Genomic DNA, 27,939 nt, shown 5'->3' with positions numbered 1-27,939 from the left:
ATCACTATAGAGTTACCGTGCCCACCTACGCACAGCCCTGGCCCGACCCCCTTCCAGGCGGCTGCTACGCCCACTTCCATACAAGTCCAGCTTCCGCTGAGCAGCGTGGAGTGCAGCACCGCCCCGTTGGTGTTTTGGCAGCTGTCTAGGAGTCCCTCATCCACCAATTAGCAGAAAGCAGGGTCCATCGGCCCCTATCCTCGGAGGCTGTCTTCCATATAGGCCAATCAATGTGAGGCAGGCGCCCCCAGGATCTTGTCAATCGCCCACGGCTGTCAGTCTTGAGCCAATTAGCGTGAAGCACCGGAGAGGCCCGGCACGCCCCCTCGGAACCCAGGCGGCCATCTGCGTTCCATCAATTCCCCTTGGGCCAATCACGGCGTAGCTCTGTGGGGCAGGGCCCGCCTCCCCAGCCTTGGAAGCCGCGCGGTCGATCCTCGGTGTTCTGTCCAATCAACGAGCGGCAGAATGCTCGGCCCCTCCTCAGTAGTCCCACGTGAGCGGTGAGGAAACGCAGGGGCGGCTTCTAGCTGCTGCCGCCGCCGCCGCCACCACCGCCACCACCGCCGCCGCCTCGGAGCCCGGGCCTGGGGGGCGGTGGGGCTGCGCATGGAGCCCCCGCCCCCCGGAGCTGCCAACACTGCCACTGCGCTACACACAGGTGAGCCCGGGGCCTGGAGGGTGGAGGGCCAGTCCGTGACCCCACGTATCCTTCCCGCCCCCGCGCGAGGGATGTGGCTTGGCCCGTGGCCTGCCTGTGTTCGACTGCCCACCGCCACCTCCACGGCTGGTGGACCTGCCTGTGGTATTGTCCCCTACCTTCGCCCCTTGTAGTGGAGCTGACCGTGGCCTGACCCCCCTTCCTGTTTGATAATGGATCGGTCTGCGTGCTTATATTTCTCCCCACCCCACCTTACAGTGGACTCGCCCACGGTCTTGCCCCCACCCCCACTTAGAGGGGAGCAGTCTCTGGCATTGTCCGACTCCTTGACAGTAGGTGCACCTGAGTGTTCTTATTTCGCCTGTCCTCAACTTTCAAGGACCCCGTCTGTGGCCTTGTTTGTTCCACCACTCCTGTTCCTTGTAGTGAATCAATCCGTGGCGTTGTGCACCCCCCCACCCCCTTTAACAGTGAGTTAATCTGTGAAGTTGTATTCCTGCCTCCAGTCCCCCAGCGCATCAGTCCATGGCTCTCTCACACATCTTTTTTTTACTGTGGATCAGTCTAAAGGCTTGTATTCACATCCCCCTAGTTATCAGCCCATTGCCCTGTCCTCCTTTTTTTGTAGACTGTAGCTCCGGTCCTTGGGCTTCTCCCTTCCTTTTAATAGTGGGTCAGTTTAGTGCTTTTTATCGCCCCATTTTCAGTAGCCCAGTCCATGGCCTCGTTCCCTTCTTTTAATCAGTCTGTGTGATGGCTTTTCTCCTCTACTGTTGTGCAGTCTGTGTGCCTTTCTGCTTCCCTTGCCCCCAGTAAATTAGATGAGCCTTTGCACTCCCCCCACCCCCACCTTTGCAGTGGATCTGTTCATTGGCCTTCCTGTCACCCATGTGCTTGCATTCAGGCACACACCCCCATACCCTCCCCTGAGTCCAGAGCTTTGTAATCCCTCCCGCAGGAGGTGCTTTTATCTTCTCCCTTTCCTTGTGGTGGATCAGTCCGTGGCCTTCTCCCCCACCCCTACCATCCTTCTTTCTTAATATTGGATCACCCTGTGTGCCTGTTGAACCCAGGTGTTTTTCACTCTAGAACACACCCCCTCATATACATCATTAACCACTAAGACATTCGGTCTCATTCCAATAAATGGATACGTTAAAGATAGTGATAATGCCATTAGTAGCCAACATTTATTGAGCACCTACTAGGGACCTGGCAAGGGGCTGTATATTAATGAGCTCATTTAATCCTCACCATCACCCTATGAGACAGGTAGTGAGGAAAGTTCGGCATAAGGGTTCAATACCTTATTCAGAGGTAAGTCCCCAGTTAGGTGACCCCTCAACACAAAATAATTTTTGAGGCTCCCCTCTCTCACCTCACCCCATCTCATGTGAGACCCCGCTCCTTAAAAACCGAATGACTTCTCATCTCCAAGCTTTTGTTTTTGCTGTTCCCCCTGCCTGCAGAGCTGCCTCCATTCCACACCTTGTGTCAGCACCCATCCACCCCCAATCCCAGCAGCTCTGTGACCTGAGTGATTTAACCACTTCCTCCCTGCACCCAATTCCTTATTTGTAAAACGGAGAAATCAGAGCTAGACTCCCCTCCAGTGTAAAGAATGCCCGGGAGTCAATAAAACAAGTAACCTGTCTGGCCTCACCTCCTGCACCTTGTCCTCTCAGCTCTGTTCCAGCCACAGTGAGCTCCTCACTCATCCTCAAACACATCAGATGTGATCCAGCCTCAGGGCCTTTGTGTTCGTTATATTTCCTGCCTGGAACACTGTAGCCCTGATCTCGCCATGATTCCTTTCAGAGCTCTGTTCAAATGTCAGCCCATCCCTGACCATCTGAACCTGCATACTTAGCAGGACTCAAGTCCCTTCTCTGCTTTATTGATCCTTTTGCCCCTTATCACTATCAGATACACTGTGCACTTTACCAGTTGATTGTGTTTATTGTCTCTCCCCATTAGAACGGGAGTCCCATAAGGGCTTACAATTTTTGTCTGCTTATTTACTGCTGGGTAAATATACCTAGTATATAGTAGGTGCTCAATAAGAATGTGTTGCATGAATGAATGTGAAAAATATAATTTCAGACGAATCAGGGTGGCGGGGAGGAAGATAGAGATGATGAGGGCATATGAGAGCTCGTTAAGAAGCTAGTTGGGATTGTTCATTCAGCAAACACTTAGCACCTACTGAGTACCAGGCACTCTTCTAGGTGCTGGGGATACGGGAGGGAACAGAACAGGCAGAAATTCCTGCCCTTGTGGAGCAGACGCTTGCTAAAAGTGGGTGAGATGGACTATATAAATAAAACAGTAAGTAAAATTAGATCTAGTATGTTAGACAAGCACCAAGGGGGAAAAATGAAGTAGGGAAGACAAGGATAGAGTATGGGGGTGGTTGAAATCTTAGGCACCGGGCAGGCCTCATTTAGAAGGTGACTCTTGAATTAAGGCCTGAAGGAGGTCAGGGAGGGAGCCGTAATGTCCAGGGGAAGAGTGTACCAGGCAGAAGGAACAGCCGGTGCAAAGGCCCTCAGGTCAGATTGTGCCTAGAGGGTTCAAGAAACATGAAGGAGGAGGCACCTGGGTGGCTCAGTCAGTTAAGCGTCCGACTCTGGCTCAGGTCATGATCTCACAGTTCATGGGTTTGAGTCCCGCATCCTGACAGCTCAGAGCCTTGAGCTTGCTTCAGATTCTGTGTCTCCCTCTCTCTCTGCCCCTCCCCTGCTTGCACTCTTGTCTCTCTCTCAAAAATAAATAAACATTAAAAAAAAAAAAGAAGAAAGAAACCTGAAGGAGGATGGGGCACCTGGGTAACTCAGTCGGTAAAGCATCGAACCCAGTTCGTGAGATCGAGCCCCACATCGGGCTTGCACTGACCACACGGAGCCTGCTTGGGATTCTCTGTCTCCCCACCCCCCACTCACACTCTCTCAAAAATAAACATTAAAAACAGAAGAAACACGCAGGAGGCCAGTGTGGCTGGAGGAGAGTGGAGGGAGAAGGCAGGAGGCAAGGTCAGAGTGGTGATAAGAGCCAGATGGTATAGGCCATGGTGATATATAAGGCGGGGGGGTGGGGGGGAGGAGAACTGGAGAGGGGTGGCTGTGTATCTTAGCTTGATACACAAGCTAAGAGCTAACATTTGTTGGGTGTCTCCCACATGCCAGAGATAGTTTTCTAAGTCCTTTACATATATTGCCATTTAATCCTCACAAAAGCCTTTGAGAATAGTATCTTTTGAGGATATTTTACAGTTGCAGAAACAGACCCAGAGAGGTTAAGTAACTTGCTCAAGGTCACACAGCTAGAACAGGGCAGAGGAGTATGAGACCGAAGACCCAGAGAGAACAGATTTGCGAGAGCAGACAGGTTGTTCGTCACATTGGCTCACACAGAGGAAGAATTTTAATTCTGCCTGGGAGATACTGGAACTTGATGATAGTAGAATAAAGGTTTATCAGGTGTGAGAAGAGGGAAGGGCACATTCATATCCTCAGAGGTGGGACCTGGATGAACTCACGGTGCCCGTGATGTAGTGTGCCAAACTTGTGGCCACCTTAGAGTCTGTGTACAGCAGTCTGTGTACAAAGACCCTTCCCACAGAGGTCAGCATGGCTTGCTCCCTCCCCCCCTGCAGGAGCGGACCCTCCCTGCTCACCCTGTGTAAAAATACCATCCCTGTCACCCTCTAGGGTCTTCCCCTTCTGTCTCTTGTCAAAGAGAACTGGTGTTGTAAAGTGCTGGGATCACTGCCTGGAGCCAAACTGCCTGGGTTTGAACCCCAGCTCTGCCAGCTTCCGGCTGCGTGATTTGGGGCAAGCCGGCAAACTCCACCTCTATTTCCTCATCTGGAAAATGGGAGGATCGTGATAATGCCCACCCCACAGTGTTGCTTTGATGATTGAGTCAAGTGATTTAAATGATATGCGGCACACAGCCAGCGCTGTAGGACTATTTTTAAAATCAATATTATTATTCATAGCATACATATAGGTGTCTAAAAGGCCTCTGAGACGATCTCCAAAATTGACCTCCCAGTCTTGCCTCAAAACCTGCTCTCCTGCAGCGCTCCCATCTCAGTTGGTCCTAGCTCCATCGTTCCAGGCGATCAGGCCACAAACCTAGAATCACCCTTGATGATGCCTCTCTCACCCACCCCCATCCTTTTTGTCAGCAAATCCTGTTCACTCGGTTTTCACATTTTGTCCAGAACTCAGCCACCCCTCCCCAGTTCCACTGCCACCGCCACCATCTCTCACTTGGACTATTGCAGTAGCCTCTCCTATCCCTACAGTTGGTCTCTTCACAACAGCCAGAAGGATCCTGTTAAAATCCAAGTCACAGCCTCTTACGCCTCTGTTCACAGCCCTCTTGTGGCTCTCCTCTCACTCAGTCCTTGCAGGGCCCGAAAAAGCCTCACTCAGTCTGGCCCCCCTTAGCCCCTCTGTTCTCACATCCTACCACTTTTTGTGCCCTTACTCCCTCCTCTCTGACCTTGCCAGACTCCTTTCTCTTCCTCTGACCTGCCCAGCACTGCTCCAGCCTCAGGGTCGTTCACCCTGGCTGTGTCCCCGTGTCCTCTGCCTGGATCGACCTGCTCCCGGGGTCATCACAAACCTGACACTCTCGTCTCATTCAGGCCTTTGCTCAAATGTCAGCTGCTCAGTGCCTACCCTCCCCTGGCTACCCTTTCAAAAATAACTCCTTTCCCTGCTTCATTTTCTTCCCATAGCTCTTCTCACCATCTGACATATTTTTGTACTCATTTATCTTGTTTCTTATCTGTCTTCCCCACCACCGTGTGAATTCCACTAGAGCAGGGATTTTTGTCTGTTCACTGCCATATCCCCAGCACCTGGCGCTCAATAAATGCTTGCTAGGGACGCCTGGGTGGCTCAGTTGGTTAAGAGTCCGACTTTGACTCAGGTCATGATGTCATGGTTCGTGAGTTCGAGCCCCGCATGAGGCTGTCAGTGCAGCACCTGCTTCAGATCCTCTGTGCCCCTCCCCCACTCGTTCTCTCCCTCTCAAAAATAAACATTTAAAAAAATTTTTTTTTAAATAAATGCTTGTTAAATGAATGAGGTGAAGAGAAGTAAACACATTTGAGGTAGGCAAATTACTAGGACTCTCATTAGGGGTCAAGTGGGAAATACGATAAACAAAATAGAAAACCCTGTGTGCTGTTGAGGCTTGAAGCAAACTGTCGGATTTCACTTTAATTGGTAGGTTGGATTTCACCTTAATTGATAGGTTCTAGTGCGAATGAAAGAGGAACTGGTAAAATTGCCTGTCTCCACCACCAGGAGTCACACTGAATTCTTTGTGCCTCTGAAACAGGCACGTCTTTGAAATAAACCCAGTGAAGCCTCTGATGACAGGACTCTCAAATGTGGACACTTCATGGCTCTGTGACTTGTATAATAGCCTAAAATCATGTCCGCCAAATGAGCTTCAAAACAGCTCAGACCTGAGAGGCTCATACTGTATATTTCATTACAGATTAAAGAATCAAGCTATAAATAATAGAGGAAGGTTCTTGGAAACCTGGTTTGGAAGGTCTTCTGAACCCAACAATCCCAGCCAGTGAACAGGTGATTGATGAAAGCTCATTCCTTGAGAATAAATAGGAAGCGCCTTGTTTATTTCCAGTTCACCCTCAGCAGAGGGCAGTTCTGGGGTGGTGGGCAGGGGTGGTCCTGTTCTCCACAGGATGTGCTGAAGAAGCAGTGTGGGGGCAGTTTAGCCTAAGGGTTTAAAGGCTTAGACAACTGGAATCTGACTGCGTGGGTCCGAATCCTGGCTGTGCCACTTAGGCTCTGTGGCCTGTACACGTCACTTGGACATTTTGTGCCTCAGCTTCCTCCCCTGTAAATTAGTGATAATAAAGAGCACCTACTTTCCAGAGTTGTGATGAAAGATAAATGAGTCAGTACCTATAAAAATAGCAGTACAGGTCTACATGCCCTTATCCAAAACCCTTGGGGGCCAGATGTGTTTCAGAATTGCACATTTTTCAGATTTTAGAAAGGCAACAAGGTGCACATACAAGATGTTACATAACACCGCTGTAGCAAAATGTACGAACAGTCACACTGAGTGAGGATCAATAAAGACCAGAGAGGGCCCTGTTCACTTCAAATCTGGTTTTGCCACCCAAAGGCTTATAAAGTTTTCTGTTGTTAGAGCTTTTTGGATTTTGGAATAGTAGGTAAGGAATCAGGAACACATTAGGAACTAATAGCTATTAAAAGCTTATCGTACTCCAGGCACATTATATTTAATCTGTACAGTAACTCTGTGAACTCGGTATTATTATTATCCCTATTTCACAGATGGGAAAATTGAGGCACAAGGAGGTTAAAGAATATGCCCAGGGCCACACCGCTAATGAGTAGCGGAACCAGGATTCCGATCCTGGCAATCTGGCTCTTGAACCTGAGCGGTTGTCTGTTAGGCCATATTGCCTGATTGGAACAATGCCAGCCAAGTGTTATGAACCTAATAAACGTTGGCTATTGCTGTTCTCAAGAAGGAGAACATACAGGGACAGTAACAGGCCCAAGGAATGTGTAGTAGAGAGACAGGAGAGGGCAGACATTGAGTTTCAGGAAGGCTTCAGAAAGGCAAGGCTCCTGTGGCTGGGACTCGAATGATGGGAGAGACTTGTAGGCAGAAGGGAGCCCCACACAGAGTGAACAGCTTTTACGAGGGGCTAGTGGAAGGAACCTCCTGGAAAACTTGATGTTTGATGTGGTGGAGGATACAAATGAAAACGTTCAGGTGAAGGGCATTATACTAGTTTTCCACCCTGGCTGTAACAAACTATCACAAACCCAGCTGCTTAAAACAATGTACATTATTATGTCGGCACTCCAGAGGTCAGAAGTCCAGGCCCAAACCCAGGTGTGGGCATGGCTGCATTCCTTTCTGGAGGCTCCAGGGGACCATCTGGTTCCTGCTCACTCAGGTTGCTGGCAGAATTCAGTTCCTTGAGGTTGTAGGGTTAAGGGCTCTTGTTTCCTTACAGTGGTAGCCTAACGCTATGTCACAACACCTACATCATTCACCGCGCTTCATCTCATTGTGTAAGTATTCTGTCATCTCACATCATCACAAGAAGGGTGAGTTCAGAACAATAAGATATTGAGAAGAGAGAGCACAGTCCCATAACTTTTATTATATAGTATATTGCCATAATTGTTCTATTTTATTATCAGTTATTTTTGTTAATCTCCTAGTGTGCCCGATTTATAAATTAAACTTTATCCTGTGTGTATATGTATAGGAAACAAACATAGTATATATAGGGTTTGGTGCTGTCCACAGTTTCAGGCATCCACTGGGGGTCTTGAAACGTATCCCCTGCAGAGAAGAGGGAATTCCTATAACCTTAAGTTCATCTGCAAAGTTCCTTTTGCCGTGTAACATAATATACTCCTAGGTTCCAGAGAGTAGGAGGTAGACATTTTTTTCCCTTTTTTTTGTTTTAAAGTTTATTTTATTTATTTTTGAAAGAGAGAGAGAGAGAGAACAAGCAGGGAAGGAGCAGAGAGGGAAAGAGAATCCCAAGTAGGCTTTGCGCTGTCAGCATAGAATGCGACGCGGGGCTCCAACTCACGAACCATGAGATTGTGACCTGAGCCGAGATCAAGAGTCGGACCCTTAACCGACTGAGCCCCCCAGGCATCCCAGCATGTGGACACTTTTTGAGAGGGGCATTATTTTGCCTACCACAGTCTGCCCTCTGGCCCCCAAAGATTCACATTTGCTCCACATGCAAAATTCATTCACACCATCCTCGTGTCCCCCAAAGTCTCCTACCATTATGAGGGGTCATCCAAAGCCAGGCCGAGGAGCTTAGAATTTAGTCTGAGGGGGTTTAGGGAATGATGGTGGGCTTTGGGGACAGCGGTGGAGCCAAGATGGCGAGAAAAGAAATCCTCCTCCTGCTGACCTTTGCCTCCTTCTGCGTTCACAGCCTCTCAGCTCTGAGCCGTCTGCCCTCCAGGTACCCCTGGGATGGCGTGAGCACTCCCCCAGCGATGGACCCCTCTGTGACGCTGTGGCAGTTTCTGCTGCAGCTGCTGAGAGAACAAGGCAACGGCCACATCATCTCCTGGACCTCCCGGGATGGCGGTGAGTTCAAGCTGGTGGATGCCGAGGAGGTGGCCCGGCTGTGGGGGCTGCGTAAGAACAAGACCAACATGAATTACGACAAGCTCAGCCGGGCCCTGCGGTACTACTACGACAAGGTAAGGCCTCGGAGGCCAGGACCGGGAACTGCCGACATTTGCGTCAATCATTTCATTTTTTTGCCTTACTTGTCGGAGCTGTAACTTTGAAAACAAAATTTACTATTTCCTACCCCGTTCTCTGATACTCTCACGCTGGTGTTGGGCACCCCAAACATTTAGCTCAGGTATTTCCTTTGGGCTACCGCTTTGGCTGAAACCTTCACAGCAGTGTTAATACTGACCCCTACCCCACCACCCCCCACACAACATTTCGTTTCTTGTCTTACAGCTAAAAATGTTTGAAAACACCATTAAAAATGACTCTTCCTCATCCTGTCTTCTGGAACTGGACCAGTCCTGGGCTTCCTCAGTTATTTCATAATCCGCTCTTATTCCAGAATATTCTTATTCCTAGCATCAAAATCTCCATGACAGTATTATACCAACCTTTCTGTACCTCATCCTCTGGGATACTGAACATTTTTATCGATTCTTCTCTCATTCCTTTAGCTGAACCTCCAAAACAACATGTATAATGCCAGCCGCACACCCCATTCTCTTGCATTCCCAGAGCAACACTGGTCCACCCCAGTGTTTATTATTTTATCATCTATTCCTATAGCTAAAATTTTACCTTTTCCTTACCCTTTCAGACTCCCACACCGGTGCTGTGTTTCCCCTCCCCCACAATTTACCAGTTTTTTCATTTTCTTCTTTATCTGAAACTTCCAAAACAATATTAATGAATACCCCTCTTCATTCCTTTTCTGAGAAACACAGACCCACCCTGTGACATACCTGACCAGGATTAAGAGGTCTCTAAGGTGCCCGAGTGCCCCCCACATGCCTCTTGTCCCCCAGGACAGCCCTGGACCTATGCTGCCCACCCTTAATTATTTATAGCATTTATTCCATTTTTCATATTTTATTCCTTTAGCTGAAACCTCCAAAACAATATTAATGAGGCCACCACAACATCCCTGAGATCCTCCCGACCTACCCTGAAATATCTCAGACGTGGTCTGTGATCTACCCAGCCAGCCTTGAGATTCCCCCCAATATTTACACCAGTATTTTAATGCTCTTATCTACTTGCTGTCAGTCACTCCATTTTCTGACGGCCTTAGCTTTAAAGTCTACCACAGTATTAAGAATGGGGCTCCTCAGTTACAGCTCAGTCAAGAAATAAACTGTGAGGGGCACCTGGGTGGCTCAGTCGGTTAAGCGTCCAATTTTGGCTTAGGTCATCATCTCGAGGTTCATGAGTCCAAGCCCCACGTCAGGCTCTGTGCTGACAGCTCAGAGCCTGGAGCCTGCTTCAGATTCTGTGTCTCCGAGCTCTCTCTCTGCCCCTTCCCTGCTAGCGCTCGCTCGCTCGCTCGCTCTCACTCAAATAAATAAACATTTTTAAAAAAGAAATAAACTGTGACAAGCAAAAAAAAAAAAGCCCAAAACAAAAAAAGTGAGGCTCCTCAGCCTTTTCTCCCTAGTGATGTTGCCCTGTTGTACTTCTGTATCAATAGCTTTACATAATTCTCCATATCAGCAATTCCTCACCACATTCTTCTATATTAATTTAGTCTCTTCCAATATTTACATCAGTTACTTCATTTTCCTGCCTTACTGCATCAGCTACACTCCCAACACTGTCTTGGCAGCCACCCCCGCAAGGCCTGGCCCTTTTAGCCCCCCAGACACCCCTGGTTCCTGGAGCCTGCTCCTGCACCGACTCCCCTAGGTGGGCCCCTTGTGGAAAGGTGCCTCAGGGTGTGGGTGTATGTCTCTGAGTTGGGGGCGGGCGCGGGGTGCAGATGGATGGCGATGAGAAGTGACAGGGAGACTCGGAGGACGATTGATGGGAAGGAGACCCGGAGGGGAGACGGGAAGGGGGAGAACGGCAGTAGACTAAAGGAAGAGTTGTGGAAGGGAGAGGAGAGAGAGGGGAGAAACTGGGGAGAATACAGAGAAGGAAATCATGATGGGGAAGAGAGGTAGAAACTGAAGGAGAAGGGAGGAGCCCCCAAATCGGGAAAGACGCGGGTGAAAGGCTGGGAGGGGGGACCCATGCAGAGGCAGACACAGAGGTGGGATGGCATATATGTAAAAAGACAGGAGAGGGGCAAGAAAGACCCTGGGAGATGCACCCCTCCACCCTCCATCCGTACACCCCCCAACTCTGGCCCTCTCCTCTAAGGCCCTCTATCCTGTCTCCTCCCTTCCCAGAACATCATCCGCAAAGTGAGCGGCCAGAAGTTCGTCTACAAGTTTGTGTCCTACCCCGAGGTCGCGAGGTGCTCCACTGAGGACTGCCCGCCCCAGCCTGAGGTGTCGATCACCTCCACTGTGGCAAATGTGGCCCCCACCGCTGTACACACTGTCCCCGGGGACACAGCCTCTGGGAAACCAGGCACACCCAAGGGTGCAGGCATGGCAGGCCCGGGTGGCTTGGCGCGCAGCAGCCGGAACGAGTACATGCGCTCAGGCCTCTATTCCACCTTCACCATCCAGTCCCTGCAGCCACAGCCACAGCCGCCCCCTCATTCTCGGCCTGCCTCAGTGCTCTCCAACACCGCCCCTGCAGGAGCTGCAGTGCCCCCTTCTGGGAGCAGGAGCACCAGTCCAAGCCCCCTGGAGGCCTGCCTGGAGGCTGAGGAGGCTGGCCTGCCTCTGCAGGTAAGAACTGGAATATAGAAATTCAGTAAGAGGGAGGATATACAGTTCCCAAATGAGGAGGCGGGCTGGTGGGAGAAGGAGCATAAACATCCTACTTAGATATGGTGGAAGGAGAGACACAGAAGTTCCCTGGGAGAAGGGGTTGGGGAGGAGAGCTATGCAAGTATGAAGCTACACAAGGTGCCCGAATTTATTTGCTTAACGCATAGACTCTCTCACCTTAGCGTTCATCAGAATCACCTGGAGGGCTTTTTAAACTCGATTGCTGGGGCCCACTCCCCAGTTTCTGGTTCTGTGGATCTGGGGTTGAGCGCGAGAATTTGTATTTTTAACTAGTTTCCAGGTGAGGCACATGCTGCTAATCCATAAAGCAAATTTTTGAGAACCACTGCTTTCATGAATGGGGGCAGTGTCCCCGGGAAGCCCACCCTGAGGGGCAGCCCTGTCCCTGGAGAGACGCTGCCCCAGAAGAAGCCCCACATCCTTGGCAAAGCCCCACGTCTTGTCGATGTACCTGCCTTGATGTGCGATCATGCCCCCTGCTACAAAGTCCTGCTTTCCAAGAGAAGTCCTTGGCTTCGCTAGCCCAGCAATCCTTATGCACCCCCTCTGCCCGCCCGCCCTCCTCTCTCAGGTCATCCTGACCCCACCCGAGGCCCAGAACCCTAAATCAGAAGAGATGAATGTGGATCCCGGGTTGGGCAGGCCACTGCCCCCCGAAGTGAAAGTGGACGGGCCCAAGGAAGAGGTGGAAGCCACTGTCGGTGGGGAGGCGGGGTTTGTGCAGGAAGCCACTAAGGCCGGGCCGGAAGTTCCTCCTGCGGAGGGTGGGCCGGCCCGGCTGCCCGCGGTCGTCATGGAGACAACAGCGCAGGTCGGCGGTCTCGCGGCTTCCACTGCTTCCAACACGGAGATCGCCCAGCCCCAGAAGGGCCGGAAGCCCCGGGACCTGGAGCTTCCACTCAGCCCGAGCCTGCTGGGTGGGCCAGGACCCGAGCGGACTCCAGGATCGGGAACTGGCTCCGGGCTGCAGGCGCCGGGGCCAGCGCTGACCCCATCCCTGCTACCTACGCACACATTGGTGAGTGCCTGTGCAGGGGTGGGGCGAGCGAGGGAGGAGCTAGACTGCGAGAGCCAGTGTGGTTTCTCTGAATGAGCGGGAGGGTGGGGCCTTCGAGCCGGATTGGCTGCACTGAGACCCCAGGCTGGAGGGACGGGGCTTGATTAACGCAAGGCCCACTAGTCTCCAGTGCCTTGGGTTGGGCTGTCCGAATGAAGGGCTGGTGTGGGGAGTTTTGTGGGCAGGGATCGAGAGGCTTTGTGCGGGAACTGTTTGGTGGGTTGGGGCATGGGTTGAGGAACCTGCGTGGGGCTTTTTGGTCTGGGATTTCCTTAGCGGGTTTCCTGTGAGGTATATGGTTGAGTGGGATGTAAGAGTTGGAGGTTGATCCTAAGCTGATGGGTTGGTGACTTAGGAGGTTGAAAACGGCATGTGGATGGGGTCTTGTAGGTGGTCTTGCCCAGAGAAGCTGGAGGTGGGCTCTCAGGAGTTGGGAGAGGTGGTCTGTATAACATTGGAGAGGTGTCCTGGGCTTGACCTTAGTAGTTAGGGTGTAAGCCTGTGCAGTTTGGGAAGATAATCTCAGAAGTCCGAGTGGGAAATCTGGTGGGGCTGGAGCCAAGTTCCTTCCATTTTCCCACACCTGCCCTGTGTTCACTTGCGTTCCACCCACCCCTTCCCCCACAGACCCCGGTGCTGCTGACGCCAAGCTCGCTGCCCCCCAGCATTCACTTCTGGAGCACCCTGAGTCCCATTGCACCCCGTAGCCCAGCCAAGCTCTCCTTCCAGGTAGGATCCCCTTCCCCCATCTCGGAGAGGGTGAGAGACCCTGGCATGGCCCCCATCCCTGACCTTTCCCTATTTCTGTCCCCAGTTTCCGTCCAGTGGCAGCGCCCAGGTGCACATCCCTTCCATCAGCGTGGATGGCCTCTCAACCCCCGTGGTGCTCTCCCCAGGGCCCCAGAAGCCATGACTACCATCACCACCGCCACCACTCCCTTCTGGGGTCACTCCATCCATGGCCCTGAACTTCTCTCCAGCCAGCCGTCTCAAGGAGAAACATAGTTCAGCTGACAGACTTGTGCTCTAGTCGTGGTAGGGTAGGGATTCTTAGGAAGGATCACTCAATAACCCTTCCACAGGAAACACAACAACTTCTCTCTTCTTGGTCAGTTCCCCAGTGGCCGCCCTTACACGTCTCCTACTGCAATGGTGGGGGCGGTTTATTTATTTATTTTTTGAAGGCCACTGGGAGGAGTCTGGCCCAACCCTTTTAGGGGGGTGGTGAGGACATCTCCCCCATCTCCGCATTTTTCCCCTAAGATGAGATAATCGGGGTCTGGCTTGAGAAGGACCTTTTCTTTATTTATTTCTCAGCTGGCCCTTGGGAAGCTGAGGGAGCCCTGTCTCCATTTGGGGGTGTGGGTAGAAGAGGTAGCTTATTGTAGTTTATTATTCCTGGCCATACCCAAGGGTCCAGGAAGAATTTGTGCCGTTTAACGGTTTGGGAGTCTTGGCCGAGGAAGTCTCACACCCTTGAAATAGGATTTTCCACCTCCCCAGCCTCTCAGATACCATCTTTTTGGCCAGGGAGAAATGCTCCTTTTGTTCTTCTCCCCCTGAGAAGCCATTCCTGTGTCTGCCAAACTCCTGGGGTCCTGCCTGTTACCTCCCAATGGAGGGTTTTTTTGGGGGGAGTGGTCCCCGTCTGGGGGGCCCCTCCAGCCAGTACTCCAGGTCTCCTTGTCCCCCACCCCTTGCCATTTTGATAGTATAATCTATTTTTAAACAGGGCTTTTCAATAGGGGAGAGGGGAGCATCTCTTCCTATATCTGAGATGGGGTGGGTGGGAAGGAAGGGATTTGGGGGGGAATCTTCCTGCCACCCCCAAGTGTTTATTTTTGATACCAAACCTGTATTTTCAGCTCCCTCCCTCCCAGCCCCCCAATTTCCTGCGGGCGGGTACAAAGGACCCTTTAAGTGTCCCTGGAGTTGGGAGGGAGGAATGGGGGGCATAAAGCCTATCCTATCTTAATTCCAGGCTGGAGAGGAGGGTGGGTTCAAAAGACTCCTGGGCTCACCTCCTGTAAGCACCGGTCCAGCCCGGGCCTGGGGACCTGGGGGTTGGTGATTTGGGGGACGGTGCTACACCTGTCTCCACCGTTTGTTTTACTTCCCCAAAAAAATGGATCTTTTTTTTTTTTTCTAAGAGTCCCAGAGAATGGGGAATTGTTCCTGTAAATATATATTTTTAAAGGTGATGTTGGAGTCTGCTAGCCGTTTTTCCCTGAAGCCATTGGGACTGACTGTGATAGGCAGGAGTTTGTATGAAGGGCGGTGAGGGTGTGAAATTGACTACGAGAGGTAGCATGGCGGTGTGTGTCAGAGAGACTGCAGATCGGTGACCACATGTGTGAAGAAGAGAGCAAGTGTGGAGAGCTGTGATCGTGCATACATGCGTGTGAAACCGTGTATGAGAGAGTGGTGGCTGTAACCACAAGCGACATCGTGTCTATGTGAGAAGTTATGGCTGTGTGGCAGAAAATCACTGTGGGACGGAATGACTGATTAAGGTACTGTGCAAGAGACCGGAGGTGTGTGTGAAGTCCTGTTTAGGCAAAGGTAGCGGGGGCCACACCCCCGACACTGACAGGCTGATGATGGTGAGCGAGACAGACCGAGTGACCAAAACGATGTGTGAGCCTGTACGGGCACGAAGGTGCAGTGGAGATGGTCAGAGACACTTCACTGTAAATAAGCAGATGACCGGGAGATGGTTTGTGTGTGAAACTTCACGCAAGGCTGTGGTAGCAACTGAAGCCATGGCAGCCTTGTGGGGAAAGTCGATGGTACGAGGAGAAAATGGCTGTGAGGCCAGATGGGTGCCTGAGACACGAGATCCAGGAACGCGTGATTGCGTGTGTCGACACTGTTCGTGTGAGACTAGCAAAGACTGAGCACCTGAGAAAAGATGGCTCTGGCCAGGGAAGCATGAGGCTGCAAAGTGTGCATGTGCATGTGTACGTGTGCTTTGTGTGTGTGTGTGTGTGTGTGTGTGTGTGTGTGTGTGTGTGTGTACCTGAGACGAGTGGAAGATTGATTACAGTTTCTACTCCAGTCTAGCCCAGAGGCTCAGGGGGGACTGTGACAGCAGGAGAGAAAATGATGGCGAGGCCAAGTGACTGAAACAGTACGAGAGACCACATAAGTGTTTGTGAGTGAGAGCCGAGAAGGTACACGGCACTGTGTGAGAGAGAATCAACAGCCCAGCAGTGTGTGAGCGAGTCTGTGAAACATCTCATGTGGGACTTTAATCAGAGGGATTCTTTAAAATATTTTTTTAAGTGTATTTATTTAGAGAAAGAGAACAAACTGGGGAGGGGCAGAGAGAGAAGGGGACAGAGGATCTGAAGTGGGCTCTGCACTGACAGCAGAGAGCCCAGTGTGGGGCTCGAACTCACAAACCGTGAGACCACGGCCTCAGCCGAAGTCGGACACTTAAGCCACTGAGCCACCCAGGTGCCCCTAGTTAGAGGTTTTAATGTGTGTGAAAATCAGAAAATGAGGCCCTGGGAGGCCATGGGATTGGTATGTGGGAGAAGCGGGCAAGGCTGTAGCTGTGTTCAAGTGTCCCTGCTAAGGAAAGATGGTGTGAAGGACCAAGGCCATGAGAGACCGTGTGTGTGTGTGTGTGTGTGTGTGTGTGACACTGAGAGCCTCATAGCAGTTGAGAATTGGTGACTACAGATGGCAGAAGCTGACTGAAGAAACATGACCGTGACAGTGAACAGGTGACCGAGACAGCATCTGAGATACAGATGGTGTGAGTGTATGTGAACCTCCTTGCAAGAGACTGTTAAAGGCTGTAAATCAGGACTGGGTATACTGAACGCCGCTGGAGAAGAAACGTGACACGAGGTGACTGACACAGTGTCTGAGATACCGTATGACTGCATGCGTGTGCACCTTAGCTACCATCGGCGACTGTGGCTGTGTGAGATGGATGGGGGCTTGGGTGAGAAGAGGTAGGAGAGATGGCGATTTCGTCTGTGTGCAAGAAAGTTCATGAAAGACCAGCAGGGGCTATAAATCAGTGACTATTCTGATATGTGACTAAGTGGTAGAAACATCTAAAGGCGTGACTGCGTTGTGTGCATGTGAAAAACCTGTAAGAGGACATGGTGGTGGTACTGGCCAAATGAGGGAGGCTGTAAGACGTGTGTGTGTGTGTGTGTGTGTGTGTGTGTGTGTGTGAGAGAGAGAGAGAGAGAGAGAGAGAGAGAGAGAAGCTGTTTGTAGGAGACCAGGAATCCATGACAGAGAAAATGACTCCCTGAGTGTGTGAAGGAAAGTCTGAGAGGCTGTGAGACCAAATATGTAAATGAGCCCTGCTCCTAAGACACTCTAGTAGAGACTAGAGATCCAGAACTGTGTGTAACTGTGTTTAAAAAAAAAAAAAAAGGTGAGAGAAAATGACCAAGGCCAAATGAGACTGTATGAGAGACCACGGAGCAAATATGCCAGGCCTGGGAGAAAGTCACTTCCTCTACGGGTCCTGTCTCTTCTGTCCCCTGCGCTGGCTTCTCCCAGTTCTCCAAAACTTGAAACGCTGGAGTTCCCGGGGTTTTACCTGGCACAAGGTGAGGTCTCCTGGAAGTCTGCTCCAGTGCCGGCCCTTGAGACTCTACTTATCCCCTCAGCGGCGATGCCCACATTTTTACCACCAGCCCAGACTCTGTTTCATCGCACTTGTCAGAATCTCTAGAGTCTTGTTGATTTCACATATTTATTCATTCGGCGCCTGTTTATTGAGCCCTGCGGCCACAGCAGTTACCAAGCCAGGCACAAATCCCTGCCCTTTGGAGAGCAGGCATTTTAGTGAGGGTGATGGTGATGGACAAGAAAGAAACAGATAAATACATCATATCAGGCGGCAGTGCAATAATGATGTGAGACAAGAATCTCTCACTCCGTTGAAATAATAAATCTGCAGAGCCATTTTATTGCCAAACGTGGGAGAAGATGGAAGCACCAACACCCCTCTTCCACAGGGAGTCCTAGGAGTATATAGTTTAGGCACAAAGGAACTATCAATTCTATCATTATTACCAGGGCAACGGGTGATTAGATAAAACAGCCAACCAGAATCACAGGTTTCTTGGGGAGTTTGTTTCTGCAGGATTAACACCGCGCTGATGTTTGAGTCTTGGAATCTTAGCAAGATCCCTTTGTTCAAAGCATACTTTCAAAGACAGGCTTATGTTCTCAGGAAACAGTACATCTGTAACGGATACAAATGTCAACATATCACCCATAACACAAGACCAACATCCTTGCGAAAGTTCTCTTTTAACACCTGACCCGATCAAATTCTATTACCTTGTTTTAATTTGCAGAATGGTATCTCTCCCTCCATGAATGCAGAGGAAATGACACCCGGCCTTCCTAACTTTCTTAGACTTTTTTAAATGTTGATGTATTTTTGAGAGAGAGAGACAGCACATGTAGGGGAGGAGCAGAGAGAGAGACACAGAATCCAAAGCAGGCTCCAGGCTCTGAGCTGTCAGCACAGAGCCCAACGCAGGGCTCAAATTCACGAACCCTGGAGATCATGACCTGAGCCGAAGTCAGATGCTTTACTGACTGAGCCACCCAGGCACCCCAGACTCTTTTTTGTTAATTAAAGAACTTCCTGTTCTTAAAGTGGGCTCTGGAGTTTCACTCATCAGGGCTTATGAGAAAAAAGAAAAGAGCAGGTCCGTGGAGCTCAGTTTTACCTGCATCAACAAGGGGCTGAAGAGGACTTAATTATTAACAGCAAAAGAAGGAGCATGCAGAATTGTTTTTATAGATGAGACCTACAAAGAAAGAGGTTTCAGTGACTAGAATGGTTCTTAAAGTGTAGTCCCCAGACCAGCAGCATCAGTGTCACCTGGGAGCCTGGTAGAAATGCACATTCTTTTTGTTTTAATGTTTATTTATTTTGAGAGAGAGCGTGAGCAGGGGAGGGGCAAAGAAAGAGAGAATCCCAAGCAGACTCTGCACTGACAGTGCAAAGCCCAACACGGGGCTCAATCTCACAAATCATGAGATCATGACATGAGCTGAAATCAAGAATCGGATGTTTGACTGAGCCACCCAGGCATCCCTAGAAATCTATATTCTTTTTTTTTAACCTTTTTTAAGTTTATTTATTTATTTTGAGAGAGACAGAAGGAGAGAGAGAATTCCAAGCAGGCTCTGCGCTATCAGTGTGGAGCCCAATGTGGGGCTTGAGCTCACGAACCACAAGATCATGACCTGAGCCAAAGTCGGATGCTTAACTGACTGAGCCACCCAGGCACCCCTAGAAATGTACATTCTTGAGTCCTACCCCACACCTACAGAATCAGAAACAGGTGGGGCCCAGCAATCTGTGATTCAACAGATCTTCCAGATAATTCTGATGCACACTAAGGTTTGAGAGCCCCTGGGCTACAGAGTGACAGGAGTGCCATACAAAAGGGTAGCTAGAGAAAGCCTCTGTGAGGGAGATGACCTTTTTTGTTTGTCTCCTCTTTTAGAGCGTAAGCCCCTAGAGGGCCAGGATTTGGGGCCATCTTATGCTCTGCTCCATCAAGTGCCAAGAACAGCATCTGACCCCCAATAGATGCTCAATACACGTTGAGTGAATGTATTTAACAAGCAGCACCTACTGTATGCCAGGCACTGTTCTAAGGACTTTTAAGAATCTGAAAGTCCCAGTCTTTGCAACAAACTCCGTGATACAGGCTCAGGGCGGGGCTTGTTACCCACCCCAGTTACTCCATGGATCGTGGTCAAGCTCGGTCCCTCCCATCCACCCCCTCCCCAGGCCCCAGCTGCCCCCACCTGGGACAGTGGATAGTCCCACTTCACTCCCACACCCTTTTTCCCATACTTTCACTTCCCCTTCTCACTTCCCTGTGCTGACCGCCCTTCCCCATGCTGACCACAGGGAACCTCACTTTCAGGAAAGAGGAGGATGAAGCAATTACCTCGATCCAATGAGGAGGGACACACTGAGCACCCTACACTCATTTCTCGTCGTCCAACCCCCACTTGAGGTTGACACTATCGTTGTGGTACAGACTGCTTTTTACCGTTGGAGAAACTGAGGCTCGGAGAGGTTCAAGTGACTTACCCAAGGTCACCCAGATAGCAAGTGTATGCTCCATTTCTTCTCAGTAAGGATGTGACCAGGGAGCACTGACTGAGTACTCAAGGGTTGCTGGGCAGGGTGCGGGTGCTGGGGATACAGTGAGGAGCAAAACCGGACCAAGAGTGAGGCAGGAAGTAGGGAGGGGAGAGCAGAGCAGGAGGCCTCCAGGGGAAGAGGTGACAGGAAAGAGGTTGAAGCTTCCGGGACCCTGCACGACACTCTCCCCTCCCCCCCAACTGCCCTCCCCCTCCCAGTTCCTCCTGGCCCGGTTCCTCTTTCCCACTGATTCCAGAGCCGGGTCAGCCCATACAAAGCCAGGCCTCCTCTCTGGCGGAGGGCAGAGCTGCTGGGGTGCAGTGCTCAACATGCCCGCCCGAGCACAGGCCCCTCGGTTGCTACCACTGCTGCCGCTGCCGCTGCTGCTCGCCCTGCTGCCAGCCACAGGTGAGTGGGTGAGGGCGCCCTGGGGTGCCCGGGGCCCATGACAGCCCTGACCGTGCCCCCCCCCCAACCCTGTTCCAGGCTCAGACCCCGTACTGTGCTTCACCCAGTATGAGGAAGCCACAGGCAAGTGCACGGGCCTCCTGGGGGGAGGTGTCAGTGTGAATGATTGCTGCCTCAACCCTGCCTACGCCTTCCAGAAGCCTGGCAGCAAGCTGTGCCAAGCATGCAGGTGAGGGGGCACGGGGGTTGCAGGAGAGGCCACCCACAACTGGGGCCTTTGCTCCTCTGGGATTTCCAAGGGCGACTCCAAGGCCCTGATCAGGACCACAGCCCAGAGGTTCTCAGCCTCTGTTGACATTTGGGGCCGGAACATTCTTTGTTGTAGGGAGCTGACCTGTGCATTGCAAAACCTGTACTCTGGAGCCTCCCTGTCCTCCCACTTGATGCCAGTAGCAACTCCCCCAGCCAATCGCGACAACCAAACTGTCTCCAGACATTGCCAATTGTCCCCCCGCCCGGGGGCAAAACCACCCCGGGTTGAGAACCACTGCCATAGCTTGGTTATTGAGCACTTCCTGCATACTGGAAGCATCGTGGGTGGAGTACAGCTCAGGTATTCTGAAGGTAGCTCACATCCCCTAATTGTGATTTCAGCTCATACTGAATGCTTACTGTATACAGATGTGTCGTGGGGGTGGGAGAGTTTGGGGAATTGTGAGGGCAGCTCCAGGCTCCTGATTAGCCCCTAGTTATGATGACACTTCACGTTATTCGTTGAGTACTCCCAGCACACTGGATGCATTGCAGAGGTCATGGGTAGCTGGAGGATTTATGAGGGTGTCTCTAGTCTCCCAATCATGATGCCAGCCTACATGTATTGAACCCTTACTGTATGCCAAACATGTTTTCTAACAGTTTACTGTATATCCTAGATACACCCTATGGAAGGGGAGCTTGGGGAGTTTTGAAGGCAGCTCTGGGCCCCTAGTCGTGTCAGCAGTTCACATCAGTTTAGTATTATGCTGTGCAGGGAGTTGGGGATAGATCTGGGGTATTTCTGACCAGGTCTCTAAGCTCACTGGGTTAATAGCTCCTGTTTATGAAGCACTTCCTGTTTACCAGCTATCATGTACGGTGGTCGCCTGGCAGGTTTCTGACAGCAGGTCTGGGCCCCTAGTCCTTATATTTGCTTACTGCATGCCTGGCACTATCTTTGGGGGACCTCAAAGGGTTCCAGGTCCCTGATCGTGAACGTCAATGATATCGTTAAGTGCTTACTGCGTGCCCTCCTCTTCCCATTTAATCCCTGACATCCCTAAAGAGGTAGGTACTCTGACCAATCCATTCCACATACACTCAGCCCGCACCCCTGCCCTGTGCCTGCCCACACTCTGTAGTCCAGTACATCATCCTTGCCAGCTCCAGCCAGGATGAGACATATGTGCTCCTCTCTGCAGGCCTCCACGATGGTCACCGTGGTCTGCGTGGGCCCCCTGCTCGGTGACCTGCACTAAGGGATCCCAGTTACGGCACCGGCGCTGCATAGGCTGGGATGGGCAGTGCTCTGAGAAGGTCGAGCCTGGGACCCTCGAGTGGGAGCTGCAGGCCTGTGAGGACCACCCGTGCTGTCCTGGTGAGGAGGATCCCCAAGGCAGGCGACCCTGGGAACGATCAGGGCAGAGGCCCTAAGGGCAGGACTGTGCCTGATGTGTGTGAGGCACTAAGGAACAGGCCGGTGTGGCTGGAGGAGAGTTGTGGGAGGCGACATCAAAGGGGAACTGATCCTTGTGGGCTAGGCTAAGGATGCTGGCTTTTATTCTGTGGTCGTGGGCAGACGGGGAACGTGAGTGGACTTGGCTTGTGACATCCCTCTCACTGTCAGGAGGAGGGCAGATTGTATGTGGTGAGGGCTGAAGCAGAGGGGACCGGTGTGAAGGCTACTGCAAGAGTCTGGAGGAGCAATGATGTTGCACCAAGTGTGGCAGAGGATGTGGGGCACGTGAGGAAGCAAGGACCCCCGCATAATGCCCCCATTTCCATCCTGTCCCCCTCCCTTCTATCCCACAGAGATGGGTGGCTGGTCCAACTGGGGTCCCTGGACGGCTTGCTCTGTCACCTGTTCCAAAGGGACCCGGACCCGTCAGCGAACATGTGATCACCCCACCCCCAAGTGTGGGGGCCACTGCCCAGGAAAGCCACAGGAATCAGAACCCTGCGACACCCAGAAGGCCTGCCCCAGTGAGTGAAGGCAACCACAGGGCACTGATGCAGGCACCCGGGGTGGGTCTGGGGGTTCCAGCAGGGAACCGCCAGGGCTGGAGGACTTCAGCATGCATGACCACACTTAGCATCCCCCCGCCCTGTCCCACCACAGTACACGGGGCCTGGGCTGCCTGGGGTCCCTGGGGCCCCTGCTCGGGTTCCTGCCACGGTGGACCCAGCAAACCTGTGGAGATACGAAGCCGCACGTGTTCTGCACCTAAGCCGTCCAAGGAGCCTCCTGGAAATCCCTGCCCGGGGCCAGACAGTGAACAGCAGACCTGCCCCGGCCTGCCACCCTGCCCAGGTACACAGGGATGAGGCCTCTGACACTCTGTTCTTGACTCGGGCACAGACACTCTGCCATTTCAGGGGATAGAGATCCTAGGCCACGTGACCATGGAGCTCTTCACTGGGGCTTCGTTCGTCTGCCTCGAGGGTCTAGGGGCTGAGGGGAAGATTGAGGTGGACTTTCTTCTCACTTCATCCCCCACCCCAACAGTGGCTGGTGGCTGGGGACCATGGAGCCCTATAAGCCCCTGCCCTGTGACCTGTGGCCTGGGCCAGATCCTGGAACGACGGACATGTGATCACCCTAAGCCCCAGCATGGGGGCCCCTTCTGTGCTGGTGATAACGTCCGGACCTTAATCTGCAACACAGCCGAGCCCTGCCCAGGTCAGTACCTCAAGATGTATTGTCGCCATGCCTTAGCCCTCACCCATCTCTGCTGCCCAGTTCCTGCTACTAACGCCTTGTTCCTGCCTCTGACTCCCCCATTCCTGGCCCTGGTGCCTCAGTCCCACCCCTGATCCCCCATCCACACATCTGCTCACCCCCGCTCCTTCCCCCAGTCTTCATTCCTTCCTCTGGATCCCTTCACTGGCCCCCTTCTCTGGTTGCCCCTGTCTCTGCAGTGAACGGAGAGTGGGGGCCCTGGGGGCAGTGGAGCCCCTGCTCCCGTCGGAACATAAAAACTATCAGCTGTGAGGAGATCCCCGGCCAGCAGACACGCACTCGGAGCTGCAAGGGCCGCAAGTTTGACGGGCAGCGGTGCATCGGGGAACAACAAGACATCCGTCACTGCTATAACATCCAGCGCTGCCCCTGTGAGTGCCCCTGCAGACGAGCCTGTGAGGCTGGGGCCGCCCATGCAGTGAAGGGGGCGGTTCTGACTCTACCGTGGACCCCATGTCCCTGCCACCTCTCTCTCTCTCTCTCTCTCATTTCCCACCCCACTGAGACCTCTCATTCTGACTCCTTGCAGGGAAAGGCTCGTGGTCGGAGTGGAGTAGCTGGGGGCTGTGCATGCCCCCGTGTAAACCCAACCCTGTACAAACCCGCCAGCGCCTCTGCACAGCCCCGCTCCCCAAGTTCCGGTAAGTGAGGGGGCACAGTGTGCCCAGGAGGGGGTGGGAGAGTCTGCTCAGCTCCCTGCAACCAGGGCGTCCACTCCTGGGTCTAAGGTGCCTGCCCTGACAATTGCCACCTCTCACCTGCAGGAAGAGGAGAGAAACTAAGGAAGCAGCCGAGAAAGAGAATACTGAGGGGAGAATTGGTAGCCTCTGTGCCCTCTGAGCCTCTCATTCAGTCACTCAGCCATTCCCCCATTCCCCCAGTCCTTCCTGTGACCGTGTGCTCTCACTCTCTCGGTTACCCATGCTTCCATTTGCTCCTTCTGTCACTCAAGCCTTCATTCAGTTATTCATTCCTTCAGCCACCCACATCTCACTCAACGTCTCACTGCCCCAAGGCACTTGAAGGCCTTTTTGGCAACAATCATAGGCCCACAGAACCCAGGTCCCTTGGGTCCCCCAAAGGATCCAGGTCAGCAGGGCCCCGACAGAAGGCAAATGTGGAACAGTTGGGGCATGGATAAGGGGCTGCCATCTTGACCCAGGCCCAGGAAGCTTATCGGGTCTCCCCTGGCAGGAAGGGCATTCCCAGTGTCAGGACTGTGTGAGCAGAGTCCTGGACATAGGTGACCAGCCGCCCGAAGTGTTTCCTGGTGGCCCAGGTGTTGGAGAGGGTTAAAACGCCCACTCATCCCTTCTGTATTTCCAGATACACCAAGCCACTAGATTGAGTGGGCCATTCTCAACTCATGGAAGGCCTGCCATCTGGGAACTGGTCTCTCGCTCTGGGGTTTCTAGGGGATCTTGAAAAGGAGTTAGAGGTGTTGAGTGGAGGCAGAAAGCACTTGACAGAGTGGGGAAACGAATGGATTTGAATGAGGGGACTGGAGTGAGAGCAGATGAATGGAGTGCTTGCCTTGTGGGAGGAATAAGCCAGGCAAAGACCATTCTGGATGTGGGACTAAGTCCAGATGAAATGGAAGAGAGAGAGGTTGGCTTGGGGCAGGCATGTGGGCCCAAAAGCAAGGTCTCGAATACCAGGGCAAGGCATCTGGCGTCTTTTCCAGTGGGCAATAGAGAGAGACGTAAAGGATTTGGAAGGTAGGAGAGGGTAACTCTTGTTAATAAGGAACAATTACCAGCATTTATTGAGCACTTACTGTGTACCAGACAGCACTCTGAGCATTTTATCTAAATTAACTCAGTTATCCTCACTCAGCCCAGTAAGGTGGGTATTATCATTATGCCAATTATTCCCATGTTTCAGATGAGCAGAGGGAAGATACAGAAATTGCCCGATATCTCATAGCCAGAAAATAGTGTTGGGCACACAGTAGGCACTCAATAAGAATTTGTTGAATGCATTCTTGCCTTCCTTGAGCTTCTCCCCTCCATTCCCCTCTAATGCCCCAGGCCCACCGTTACCGTGGTCGAAGGTCAGGGTGAGAAGAACGTGACCTTCTGGGGGAAGCCATCAACACTGTGCGAGATGCTGCAGGGGCAGAAGGCGGTGGTGGAGGAGAAACGGCCCTGTCTACACGTGCCTGAATGCATAGACCCTGAGGATGAGAAGCTCTAACACCTCTCTCTCCCACTCTGACCCCCGGACCTCCCAAACTTCAATAAACGGATCTCTTCCCCAGGAGTGGGGCAATACCATCTTCTAAGCCAAAGGGCACAGCACGGGCAGAGTAGCAGCGGCTTGTTGTGGAAAACAGTATTTTCCGCTCTGGCCATAGTTTGGCAGGAGCGAAAGCGAGTATCGGTCCCTTCGTGGCCGTCTTGATCCCAGCGTCTGCGCGCACCCTCCCCCCCTTCCGCCTTCTGCAGCGCCCTTGGCCAGTACAGCACGTTCCTCTGCAGAGCTCCGCGTTACGGGTTTCCTGGTTGGCTACTCGCCCTGGCAGGCACTTTCTGATTGGCCGACGTGTCCAGGTTTCCACCCGCCAGAGCCTCTCGGCTGGCGGTTCCGCGTTAATTCGGCGTTGAACCGCGGCAAAGGCGGCAGAGGCATGCCTGTGGTTGGCACCCCGCCGCTCGAACACCTGCACCCACCCACTCCCAACAGCCCTGCTCCAATGCCACAATTAGCAGAGACGAAATAGCTCCGCGAGACCGCAAGTGGGGGGATGGCCGGGGGTGGACCGAGGAAGTGCCTGTGAGGTGCTCTGAGCTGGGGCAGGAGCAAACAGAAGCTAGAGTCAGCATCTGCCAGAAGGAGCCCCCGGGACAAACCCAGACACAGATTCCTTTGGTATTTGTACATTCATTCAACACTTGATAGCGTCTACTGTATACTAGAACTAAGTCTGGGCATCTGGGGTGGAGGAGGGCTGGTAGAAGGAGAGGACATCTGAGCGAGGGAACAAAGTCAGAATATGTGATCCTTTCGTTTGAACATTTATTCAACACTTATCAACGCCTACTGTATACTAACAATAGCGCTGGACATCATGGAGAATAGAGAAGAGTCAGAACGGCACGTGTCTCCACAATGAAGGGAACAAACCCAGGCACTAATACTGTTAACATTTGCTCATTCGATTTTGCACCAATTCGCATTTACTGAATTCTGAGCCCCTTGTGATGAGACAAATCCTAAGAATAATCATAACTGTGGAATTAGCTAATACCTAGTGTGCCTGGTTAGTGTTTTAAGACTGCATAGCATCATGAATTCATTTAATCCACAACAAACCTAAGAGGGTCAATATTATCATCATTCCCATTTACAAAGGAGTAAACTGAAGCACAGAAAGAGAGTAGGCTGAACATTTGAAGCCCCATGTGTGCTGTGAGTGGAGGGACCCCTCTGTGAAAGGGTTCAGATGAAAGATTCATGACACCTGGAGTCTGTCAGGGTGCTACTTTCTCTGGGTCGATTTCCCTCTGTAAAATAGGTCAGTTGATGGGTGGAAGTAAAGACAAAGTTGATGAATTTTTGGTCATCTTGGGAAGACTGAGCTGAAGTGAGTGATTCTGGTCGCTACCACAGGGTATGAGAGGTCTGTGTTTACAAGAAAGTGGAAGTTTGTGCATTATGAGACATATCTTTGTGTATGTATGATATGCAGACCTATGGGTCTGGGCAAGAATTAAGGATGTATTGAGTGTATGCAGAATGCATTTAAAGTTACAGCCATGTGTGCGCCATAACAATCTGAATTATAGATGTGTGTGTGTGTGCACATGCACGCATGTACATGTGCATTAATGTGCCATGGATATGTGCGAGTGTGCATTATAAACGCGGGTACGATACTGATTATGAACATATGTCAGGTGTGTGTGTCTCAGGGTCATTGCTCACCAATGCACAACAAAGAAAATCATTCCTGGAACCCCTTCGGTTCATTCATTCCTGCTGGAGAAGATGGAGACAGTGCAGTGGAGCCTTACCTCTGCCTCAGGGAGTTGAGACACTCTTGAGGGGAATCCTCATTCTTCTGTAAAACAATCTAGAAAACATGTATTTCTGGGAATCGAGCCACCTAGAGAAAGCGAATTATGCTGGGGGCCATGAATAGTAGAAACCTAGGAATGGGGGCCCCAGGAAGACGCAGTCTGGAGACAGATTCCTAAGTTCCCCGACTTCCGGCCCTGAGATGAGCCAGAAAGATCTGTAGACCTGCACCTGCTCCTGTCCCCCGGAGAGGCCACCACGGGTCCAGCACACAGCCTGTTTACTTCAGTTATTGAGCAAAAAACTGGGAAACACATACCTCTACATGTTGGGAAATTACCTGACTAATGGGGAGTTCCCCATCTGGGGGACACTGGGAGATGGAATGCAGACAGAGCATCCAGGAAAGACAGGGAAGGAATAGCCAAAGAAAAGACCCAGGAGTGAGACTGAGGCTGCCTGGCACGGAGGAGGGAGTAGAAGAAGAATTTGACCTGAAGACTGTGGGAGGCTGGGGGAAGAAGAGATGGAATCTGAGTCCTGGACGAGGGGACTTCCTGGAGACCTTGGCCAAAGATATCCTTGAGAGAGAGAGGTAAAGGACATTCCTGGCAGAAGCCACAGCACATGCGAAAATATAGAGGTCATCTC

General features: G+C 51.8%; 2 protein-coding genes across 2 annotated transcripts; both read left to right on the top strand.

Annotated features, from left to right (window-relative positions):
• Positions 1-470: 470 nt before the first annotated feature.
• ELK1 (ETS transcription factor ELK1) lies at positions 471-14,910 on the top strand. The gene is made up of 6 exons (XM_049643761.1): positions 471-661; positions 8,661-8,934; positions 11,140-11,589; positions 12,224-12,670; positions 13,337-13,438; positions 13,524-14,910. Exons 2-6 carry the CDS (start codon positions 8,725-8,727, stop codon positions 13,620-13,622), a joined length of 1,308 nt encoding a protein of 435 aa, XP_049499718.1. The 5' UTR covers positions 471-661; positions 8,661-8,724; the 3' UTR covers positions 13,623-14,910.
• Positions 14,911-20,107: 5,197 nt separating this feature from the next.
• On the top strand, positions 20,108-25,539 carry CFP (complement factor properdin). Its single transcript, XM_049643760.1, has 9 exons — positions 20,108-20,273; positions 20,352-20,502; positions 21,731-21,906; positions 22,341-22,511; positions 22,648-22,839; positions 23,035-23,208; positions 23,448-23,639; positions 23,798-23,909; positions 25,299-25,539. The coding sequence occupies exons 1-9, from the start codon at positions 20,195-20,197 to the stop codon at positions 25,462-25,464; spliced, it is 1,413 nt and encodes a 470-aa protein (XP_049499717.1). The 5' UTR covers positions 20,108-20,194; the 3' UTR covers positions 25,465-25,539.
• Positions 25,540-27,939: the final 2,400 nt, after the last annotated feature.

Source organism: Panthera uncia, chromosome X, assembly GCF_023721935.1.
Source record: "Panthera uncia isolate 11264 chromosome X, Puncia_PCG_1.0, whole genome shotgun sequence".
Taxonomy (NCBI): domain Eukaryota; kingdom Metazoa; phylum Chordata; class Mammalia; order Carnivora; family Felidae; genus Panthera; species Panthera uncia.
This window is presented reverse-complemented; position numbering and strand designations above follow the sequence as displayed.

What these genes read in the sequence shown, in the direction of transcription:
- CFP (XM_049643760.1), top strand. Translation starts at nt 20,195, where the DNA reads ATGCCCGCCCGAGCACAGGCCCCTCGGTTGCTACCACTGCTGCCGCTG. An exon ending in AAGCTGTGCCAAGCATGCAG is followed by an intron (nt 20,503 to 21,730) that starts GTGAGGGGGCAC and finishes TCCTCTCTGCAG; the next exon opens with GCCTCCACGATGGTCACCGT. An exon ending in CGGCCTGCCACCCTGCCCAG is followed by an intron (nt 22,840 to 23,034) that starts GTACACAGGGAT and finishes CCACCCCAACAG; the next exon opens with TGGCTGGTGGCTGGGGACCA.
- ELK1 (XM_049643761.1), top strand. Translation starts at nt 8,725, where the DNA reads ATGGACCCCTCTGTGACGCTGTGGCAGTTTCTGCTGCAGCTGCTGAGA. An exon ending in TGCGGTACTACTACGACAAG is followed by an intron (nt 8,935 to 11,139) that starts GTAAGGCCTCGG and finishes CTCCCTTCCCAG; the next exon opens with AACATCATCCGCAAAGTGAG. An exon ending in CAGCCAAGCTCTCCTTCCAG is followed by an intron (nt 13,439 to 13,523) that starts GTAGGATCCCCT and finishes TTCTGTCCCCAG; the next exon opens with TTTCCGTCCAGTGGCAGCGC.